Here is a 9,809-nt window from a genome sequence, read left to right as displayed (position 1 = left end):
ACTCGACGTAAAAAGCTCTGTTCTCTACAGTCAAGGGCGCAACACGGTTTCTCCTCAGTTCAGTCTTCTACCTACTGTTCACACAGAAGAAACTCAAAACAAATAGGGTTTTTTTCATGGTGTGTTGCAAAATCATTTGAACAAGCTGAAATCACTCGCACCACCACTGGTAATGTCTTCTTCTTCTTTACATCAGTTGAGTTTCAGCTTTGAATAGGAAAAAAAACGGAAAAAAAAACCCTTTTAATGGTCTGATTAATTTCATTTGAGCGTGCGGTTTTCTGCTTAATGTTAAGGTTTCAGTTCTTTACCTTTCTACTGTGTTGTTCTTTTTTCATTTTTGAATCGGCAAATGAATCGGTTTCTGACTCGGACAGAGTCACATGTTAGATTATTTATTTTATTCTTTTTCCTTTCATTTTTGGCAAATCTGATTCTTGGGGGTTGAGTGACTGTGGAGACTACTCTGATAAATGTTCGAAAGATTATGTTAAATAACCACTTGATCTTGATGAGACGAGTCAGACTCATATATAATGAGTCAGTTGAGTCAGCATAATAGAAACTGTTTAATATGGCTGATTATCTCAGAATTTTGTTGTAAAGTTTGAATTTTTTTGTTTTTGCTTTTGGCTGTGATAATGATATTGGATTCTGCCCTTGAAGTTGTTAAGCTTGTACGGCAATACTGTTATGTTTTGATTTCAAACAAAATTGCATGGTAGTGCTGTCTACCAGATGGTCCAGATGTAGTATTGTGCTTTTGTTGAACTTCTCATGGTTTTGCATTTAAATCTTTTAATTCCATTGCAGCCATTGACAGAATTACAGTTCTTATTAAAGTTTGTTCCTTTTTTTCAGAGTCTCCTTGTTATTGTTTCTTTGCTTCCTTAGTTTGCTATATGATTCCTTTTCTCGAAATCTCCTTGTGCTTACACCTGAACCCAGATGATATTTATGTGGTATTGAGTTGTTTCTAACAACAATTATTCCGCAGTTATTCAATCTGTGGATGCACCACTATGAAGGTGGCTCACAAGCTTCCATTTGAGGTTGGTCAGCAGGCAGAAGCAAAGAGTTTTCAAGAGGGATATCGTGGAGCATGGTTTCGGTGCAAGGTAGTTTTGCTTATTATATATATGCTACTGTAATGTTATTCTTAGTTGTGCCTCTAAGCTTGAAATGTCTTCCTTTTTTTTTTTTTTTTCAGTACATAGATTGTAAGCAGATTGTGTTTCCATAAATATACTCTCTAGTTGTTGCCCGTGGTTATTGGTCACAACAAGATATTGTGTTTTGTTCCTTAGTTTCTTGAGTATGTTTTGTTCCTCGAGGCTTCTAAAATGGTGTGCTCTAGGTATAGTTGGATTTGTTGTCTATAACAATGTTGGGGACTAACTTTCACAATTAAATTTTAATGCTATTCAATCTGGAACCAATCTGAATCTATGTAGGAGTGACTTTACCGTTTTATATATCATTTTAAACTTACGTAAAAGGTTTATATTTATTTTCTTTGAAAGAAGGTTTCATTTTAGAAATATCAAATATCTTATATGATTGACGAACTATAGATACTACATCTTAGGAAGTTTTTTTTTCTTCTTCTGTATTTGCATTATGGATACCCTCATACACGTTATTTCTTTTACTTTTGTCAGATTCTAGATTGCGGGCTGAGAGGCGCAGAACCTGCCGTTGCATTAGATTATATTGACTATATAGGTTATAGTAAGTATGTGCATGTGTTATTTAAATTTCTGTTATGTACTTGTTTTTTAGGCCCGATATATAGGTTTGAGTTATATCTTCAGTGTGTTCCCAGTGCTCCTTACTGATAGAGTAAAAAACTTAATACTAATGATTGTGATACTTAAGCTTTTGTTAATTACTTATTTGGTTATTTTTACATCTCTTTCACGAATAAGGCCCCATATATGGGTTTGAGTTATATCTTAAGTCTGTTCCCAGTGTTCCTTCCTGATGGTTATTTTTACATCTCTTTCACGAATAAGGCCCCGTATATGGGTTTGAGTTATATCTTAAGTCTGTTCCCAGTGTTCCTTCCTGATAGAGTAGAAAACTTATTGCTTATGGTATTTTGGCATTGGATATTGAATCGAAGTTTAGTCGACATTCATATTGAGCTGCTTTTTTCTTTTTCTTTTTTGCTTTTCTTTTATTCCTGTATGCTTATTTTAATGTCACATGTGCTGGACTGAAATGACATGGTACTTTGTATTGTAAACTTAAGGTTTTATACTATTATGCTCAGAACAATTGGCAGAGTGCATATGAGTTTCCTCATTCCTGAAAACCTATGATATATACTGGACTGAAATATTATGGACATTCTGCAAAATCTTAGGTCTTACGGGAGTTTGAGTTGTCGTATGGGAAAATACAAGAAAATAAAATAGTGGTTGAGAACTACTGTCCTATTAGTTCTGGAATTCTAAGAAGGTGATATCGGTATTCTTCTTTTTGTAGGATTACAGCTTGAGGTTTTTGGATTATTTATAATTTTTGACATCATGATGTTTGCAGAAAAATCATGGATTCAATTGTATCGTCTGTGTCCAGCTGAGAAACATAACGATTTTAGAAAGAAATACCTGATGCTGCGCCCTAGTTATCCTCAGATGTACCATCGAGGTCAAATGCCTGACATATGTGAAAACTCAGAATTGGTAGGAGTTATTGATGGTGACTGGGAGGCGGGGGATTTGGTTGATTGGTTCAAAGATGGTTGCTATTGGTCTGCATGGATCACTGAAGTAATAGATGAGGAAAATGTACAGGTGCGGAAATTTTGTAGCCATATAGCCTGATCTAATATTTGTACTTTAGTTCTCAAATATCATAACTATCAAAATGTTTACGTGATTTAAAATATTCTGCTAGCAAAGTTGATGTACTCGCGTGCCTTTCGATTAGGGTGTCAGTAAATCTGGCCCTCGTAATTTGATCTGAAATTGGCAGAATAGAAGATACTGAATCTGTCTTGAAGTGGCCTTTTCCCCCTTCCCTTGAATTAGTCTTGACTTTATGATAATCACTTCCTTCAAGAAAAGGCTCAGTTTGCCACTGCCGCCTACATGCCTGTTGGTGTTTGCCTTTTTGATTTGCTGGCTACATGTTTACTGAAAGTTTGTCCATACAGTTCAGCGTTGAGGCATCTTTAGTAGGGAGAAACCTTGGCCATGGTCTAATTTGGTTGTGCTTAGCGTTAGTCAAGATTGAGAAAGGCTGACCAAGACTTGAAGTCAGGATTAATGATTATATATGAAGTAAAATCCTGTAATAGCTAGTCAGCTGTAGGTTACGAAGTTAGTTTGGACAAAATCCTAGTCAGTTAGTGCTCCTTTCCCTTTTACTGACTCCATTATTGATTTTTCTGATCTGGATATACTAAACTATTGAGAGCTTAACTTTTGAGGTCCTTAGATAGAGTGAGAGAGAGTCTGACATTCATCAGATACGGCATAACATCCTGGAGATCCTGAAAAAACTGTTATCTATTTTCACTTACTACTCATGAACATAAAACACAAAGCTAAACTTAAGCTGGTCCCAAGTAACCTTTGTTTTTCCTTGTGTTCCGAAGGACATAGTTGCTGAGCTTCAGTTTCCATGTGCAAATATATATTTATAATGGTTCATCTATTGTCCACTTTTGGTGATCAATTCCTAACGATACGCAATATACTAACTACAATACACCATTAGTTATAGAGTAGGATAGGACTGTGCAAGTTCAAGTAATGTTTGGCTTCTAGGAGTTCTACTAAATTTTGGATGGTGATGGTATTTGTGGCATTTAGTGGCGTCTAGTTCGCTCTTTCCACAAATTTGTTAACATGGTCGATGGAAATCTATAAGCTGTTCAGTGTTTCACTTGCAAACTTATGTAAGTTAAAAACTACTGATCCCCAAGTGTGTGATGTTCAATTTCTGATGTTCTTGCTGCTGGCATACAATTGAGTTTTATCTTGCTCTGGTTATTTTGGGTTGCAGGTTCAGTTACCGGAACCTCCCATGGGCGAGGGTGAAGGACAAACTCACAAGGTTTCTTGCAAAGATATACGACCTTCTCTGGATTGGACCCCAGAGCTTGGTTGGATTGCGCCCGTCTCCAAGGTGAATTTTCTGCAGTTATCTGCATCTATGAGTGTGGGAAAAACTAACTCTATCCTTCTATATGTTATCTGCATCTATGATCTATCATTTTTCAAATTCCCTCTATCTTAAATGGTTTTCAGTTTAGCCATCTTCATGTCATGTCCGCTCACACATTATACCACTATTTCCCCATTTTTCTGGGAGATAACTTCCCTTAAGAAAACGTGTGTATTAACATCTTTTATCTGGTCTATATATATATGTGGGAAGGGAGATGCACCGTGCCTTATTGCAGCACGTGCTTTTCAAAATTAGCAAAGGTCCAAATGGGGATGAGGAGCCAAGGAAGGGTTCTAACTTATAATGATCTACATATTTGTGGATTTTGTCTTAGCGAGAAAGTCATTATGTATCACCAGCCTAACAGAGGTGGTAAATACTTTTTTGGACTATTGATCTTCAGTGCAAATGCCGTTTTACTTCTTTTATGCTGGTTACCTAACCATCGTTTTTTTCTTGTTATTCAAGATATTCATTTTCTAGCATCTATATTTCTAACAGCAAGCTCATAATGCAGTACGAAACTCGTTAAAACTAGAATGAATGTGGCTACAATTTGCATGTGCCTGGGCTCCTTCCTGTCCTCTAGTAATACTCATTTCATCTGCTTTTAATTTCTTTTAACTGCATCATTATATGTCGTGGTTGTAGATAGGTAAGACTTCTCGTCGCCATGTTCGCTTGATACATCCTACGAGTCCAGGTAATATTTAACTGGGTTTGCTCAATATTGTGTACTCGTTTAGATTATATTTCTCAGCTCATGCTCTCAAATCACCTTCTTTCATGGTTATGGAGTGCGTATTACAGTCTTAACTGAAATGCTTCTCTGGGATGTCTTCTTTGAAGTGCACGATAGAAAGATGTCACTGACCCTATTTTTGTGCATTGGCTTCCTTACATTGTTCCAGGCACTTTTAGCTGATTTTTTCTTTTGGTTGCATCATTTTTTGGTTCTGGATGTAGGTAAAGTTAGAAACAATGCCGTTGGTTCAAGTGGGACACCATCTTATGTTTCTGCACGTAGTTTAGCTGGCTCAGAGCCTCCAGAGTTATCGGCAGATTCTTCAGGAAGGGAAAATCTGAAGCAAGCTTCAGATATGAAGATCAAGAATAGCTCACCTGAAGCTCCTAATCCTCATTCTCTAGAAAGAGATATTCTGAAAAAGCAATCATGTAATTTCCTAACCAAACAAAAGAGTGACGCATCAAGCATAAAGATGGACGGTGATGCAGAAAAAAACAGTTTGCGGCATAGTTCTTCAAGTGCAGACTGTGATAATTTTGGACCGGTTTTATCAACAAAAGATGTGGCTTCAGCAGAAAGGCGCAAGCTAGCCCTGCATTCTCTAAAAAGAAAACAAAAGCATTCATACAATTTGCTGGACAAACAAAAGGCTGACACATCAATAACCACAGAGAACGGTGCAGCAAAAACCAGTTTGTCAGATAATGTATCAACTACAGATGGTGACAAGTTTGAACCAGTTTTAGCAAGAAAAGAAGTGGCTTCAAGAGATGTGTATGACTATTGTGATTCTTCGAAGAAGATGAGAAGAAGTGAAATTGAATCAAATTCAACATCCTCCGACACATTGGAGTCGTGTATTATGGACTTGAAGGGACTGATAAACAGGGTCAAATGGCTCAAAGGAGCATTAGCTTATGGGGTTCAGTTTTCAAGTCCGATGCAGCCTTCATGGACTTTTCTGGAGACTCGGCATCCCTTGCAGGTTGATAACACTGCTTTGGACCTGTAAGTTGAGGACAGTATATTGGTCATTGCAGTCCCATCAGTATGTATAATGTATAATGAAAAGTTAGTAGGATTCCAACATCAGATTAGGTTTTTGACTTCTGTGTAGTTTAAGTTTACTGATTGTTTTTGAGCACATAATGAGTCTGAAGTCTGTCACACCTGCCACAGGTGTTAGTTTGATAAATTAAACTCCACTTCTCTTGTTTCTTGTTGATCATGTCACAAGAAAAGTTGGCATCCATATATTTATAGATATGCGAAGGGTACTTGAGAGCTATGCTGTGTGAGGCGTGCCTAAGGCGCCCCTGCACACCTCGTGGAAAATAAAAAAAGGATGATCATTAAGCTAGGAACATGTACTAGTCTGGTGATAATATTTGGCTACACAGTCGGGCAAGAAAAGTAATTTACTAAGTAACGCAAAATATAATTACATTGAAGTACTCGAAATATAATTATACGAAAGACACTGGCTTTGGTAATTGTAGTATGCGAATGTTGATGATGCTGAATAGTCAAACATTGTTGTTGTTGGCTTGTCTATGAGCGTGGATTCCCTTCATCATAGCTTTTGGATGTAGTTCGTTGATGACAAGCGACAATGAGGACCACCACGAATTAAGGAAATTCTAGTGTTATTTATGAGAATCAAAACTGTCGCATCCATATTTGAAGTTGTGTGATCAATTCAAGCACTGGATATGACTATTTATATTTATGGAGCTTATTGATGATTAGGCGGTTTATTTATAGAAATTTCCTTAATGGAACACCATACTTATATTTAGCAAGATGTTTGATTTGTGTCCGGAGTTCCTTAAAATTAGACGCAGACATCAGTTCTAGAAAGAGGTTTCGAATTCATTCCAAAAAAAAAAAACTAGGAATTACCAATAGGTATTATTATGGTAGTCTTAGTTAATGGCAGGTCCACCCACTAAAGCCCAGTAAGCATAGGTCCATAATTAAAAGAAAACATGAAACTGGACCTAATTTTTTAAGCCTAGGTCTTGTACACGTGCGGGACACATGTGACGTATTATCATAATTCCCAAGACACCCCGCAATTTTTTTTAAGCTAAGAAACACGTTCGTTTCTTTTTCATTCTCTCAATTTATGTTTTCAGAGAAGAGCTCTGCAAGTGAAGATTATTTGAAGTCCTTGTTCGATTCATGAGTTCGAGCTCTGCAAGTGTAATCGGTAGGTGGATTTTTTGTTCTTACGATATTAATCATCACAACGATTTTTTGTTCGACCTCTGCAAGTTTTATTCGAAGTTTTTCCAGTTTTTTTTGTTCGATCCATGGTCTAATCGTTGTGGTGTTTGATTAAGATTTTGATCTCCATGTTTGATTTCTTGATTATTTACTAGATCTAGATGAATAATCACGTTTTTGGTTCATTTCGTTATTAGATTTGATCTAACTAGTTCCATTTTTATTTCTTGATTATTTACTAGATCTAGATGAATAATCACGTTTTTGGTTCATTTCGTTATTAGATTTGATCTAACTAGTTCCATTTTGTTGTTTTTAGATTTGTTTTTTTGTATGAAACAACAGTACGTATATCCTGTATTGACAGAAACCTAGCTTATTTTGAATGAAGAAGAAGAAGAAGATGCATCGTTATGACTTACGACAAGAAGATTTGTTGTGTTTCCATGTATGTTTCTTATCATCTTCTTTGATTATTTTTTTCGTTTTTCTTCTATTGATTGTATTATGAAGATGAAATCGATTTTCCTGACGTTTTTATGTTTTCAGGTTTTTTACAGTTTGTTTTTGTGTATGAATTGACAGTACATATTTGCTGTACTAATATAAAATTCTTATGATTTACGAGGAGAATATTTGTTTTCTGTTTCCAGGTATGCTTTCTAATCATCTTGTTTGATTATTTTGTTCGGTTTTCTTCTTTTGATTTGTTTTTTTGATTGTATTCTGATAATCAAATTGATTTGATTGACGCTTTTATGGTTTTTAGGTTTGTTACAGTTGTTTTTCGTGTATGAATTGACAGTACATATATGGCGTACTGATACAAAACTCTTCTAATTTTGTTTTATTTGAAGGTTTTCCAATTTTTTTGGTTCGATCCATGAGTATGTATGTATAATACTGATAGGAAGTGCTATTTGCTGTGTTTTTGCTCCTTTTTTAGTCTTACCCTTCAGTACTTATGTGAAATACTGTAATATGTCTTTCGATTCTCTTATTTTTCAAAGATCTGTCACTTGTTGTTGTCATACTGTTGATTTGTAGTTCATGAATCTTCAGTACATATATCGCATACTGATAGGAAGTGCTCCTTGTTATGTTTAAGGAGAAGTGAAGAAGATGGAGGCATACAGTGGAGCTGCAATAATGGGTGCTGCTGTACAACAACCCAATCTTTTTACTAAAGGTTCTTCAACTTTTTTCCCAAGTTGGGTACTACTACTGCGGATAGATTACCTTCTCAAGTTAGGCAGACCCTGAAGTACGTTCAATAATTGATAGTGAGAAGAATCGTCAGTTTAACATCTTGGAGCTCATTGCTTCAGAGAATTTTATATCTCGCGCAGTGATGGAAGCTGTGGGTTCTTGTCTCACAAACAAGTATTCAGAAGGGCTTCATGGTAAAAGGTAAAGATGGTGCTTAATGTTGTATTTTTTCCTTGTATTTGTATTGAAATGCATTTGATCATTTCATTCTGCAATGTAGGTACTATGGTGGCAATGAGTACATTGATGAGCTAGAGACACTTTGTCAACAAAGGGCTTTGGCTGCATTTCACTTAGACCCAAAGAAATGGGGAGTTAATTTCCAACCTCTGTCTGGTTCTCCTGCTAACTTTGAAGTTTACACTGCACTTCTCAACCCACATGACCGTATTATGGTAAGTTGAGGCCTCTTTCTCTTTCTCTCCAATTTTTTGAAATCAGTTTTGAACCCCTAAGGGATGTAATCAACTCTCCTTTCAAAATATGGGGCTGTATTAATTTGTTCATGTAACTGGCACAGGGTCTGGATCTTCCTCATGGAGGTCACTTGTCACATGGATTTATGACTCCTAAAAGACGGGTATCTGGGACTTCGATTTATTTTGAATCGATGCCCTACCGTTTTGATGAATCAACAGGTGCTGCTCTGCATTCTTATATTGTGTAATGACTATGTGGTCTATTGTTGTTCATTTATAATTCGTTGATAATTTGCATTCATTACCAAATTCACTTGCAGGCCTTATTGATTATGATATGCTTGAGAAAACTGCCACCCTCTTTCGACCAAAACTCATCATTGTTGGTGCTAGTGCTTATCCTCGTGATTTCGATTATCCTCGAATGAGAAAGGTATACACATATCTTTTGATTGTCAACAGTTGTGATTCTTAGTGATCAGAGAATCAGACTAGTTAACCCATTACGCACACCTAATTCCCTTTCCTGCTATGTTTCTTGAAGATTGCAGGTTCTGTTGGGGCTTTTCTCATGATGGATATGGCTCACATAAGTGGTCTCGTTGCTGCATCTGTACTTGCCGACCCATTTGAATATTGTGATGTTGTAACAACCACCACTCACAAGGTACACCTAGTCCCATTCATAAAGTCTGCAAGACTGCAACTACTAACACCAACACAAGCAACATTTGTTTTTATTGGTTTAGGTTCAAGGGTCATGTTGTTTACTATGTATTCTGTTTCAATTTGCAGTCATTACGAGGTCCCAGAGGTGGCATGATTTTCTTCAAGAAAGATCCTGTTCTTTGGGTTGATATGGAATCTGCGATTAACAATGCTGTTTTCCCAGGGTTACAGGTAACTAAAACTGTAGCGGTTATTTGTGATTTATCATTGGTTCAACATTATAACATTTTTTA

At 36.4% G+C, this 9,809-nt stretch overlaps 1 protein-coding gene across 5 annotated transcripts; it reads left to right on the top strand.

Annotated features, from left to right (window-relative positions):
* On the top strand, positions 1-6,184 carry LOC113299426. Of its 5 annotated transcripts, XM_026548443.1 has the most exons (8): positions 2-169; positions 998-1,118; positions 1,662-1,731; positions 2,369-2,463; positions 2,548-2,801; positions 4,018-4,140; positions 4,834-4,885; positions 5,149-6,184. In XM_026548443.1, the coding sequence occupies exons 5-8, from the start codon at positions 2,619-2,621 to the stop codon at positions 5,940-5,942; spliced, it is 1,152 nt and encodes a 383-aa protein (XP_026404228.1). In that variant the 5' UTR covers positions 2-169; positions 998-1,118; positions 1,662-1,731; positions 2,369-2,463; positions 2,548-2,618; the 3' UTR covers positions 5,943-6,184. The 5 variants fall into 5 exon arrangements, with proteins under 5 accessions (XP_026404226.1, XP_026404227.1, XP_026404228.1 ...); XM_026548441.1 differs by lacking the exon at positions 2,369-2,463 and having other exon boundaries at positions 1-169; XM_026548442.1 differs by lacking the exons at positions 1,662-1,731; positions 2,369-2,463 and having other exon boundaries at positions 1-169.
* Positions 6,185-9,809: the final 3,625 nt, after the last annotated feature.

This window comes from Papaver somniferum, chromosome 7 (genome assembly GCF_003573695.1).
Source record: "Papaver somniferum cultivar HN1 chromosome 7, ASM357369v1, whole genome shotgun sequence".
Taxonomy (NCBI): domain Eukaryota; kingdom Viridiplantae; phylum Streptophyta; class Magnoliopsida; order Ranunculales; family Papaveraceae; genus Papaver; species Papaver somniferum.
Note: the sequence above shows the minus strand (reverse complement) of the source record. Positions and strands in the feature narration are given on the sequence as shown.

What these genes read in the sequence shown, in the direction of transcription:
- LOC113299426 (XM_026548441.1), top strand. Translation starts at nt 1,023, where the DNA reads ATGAAGGTGGCTCACAAGCTTCCATTTGAGGTTGGTCAGCAGGCAGAA. An exon ending in TATTGACTATATAGGTTATA is followed by an intron (nt 1,732 to 2,547) that starts GTAAGTATGTGC and finishes TGATGTTTGCAG; the next exon opens with AAAAATCATGGATTCAATTG. An exon ending in GGATTGCGCCCGTCTCCAAG is followed by an intron (nt 4,141 to 4,833) that starts GTGAATTTTCTG and finishes TCGTGGTTGTAG; the next exon opens with ATAGGTAAGACTTCTCGTCG.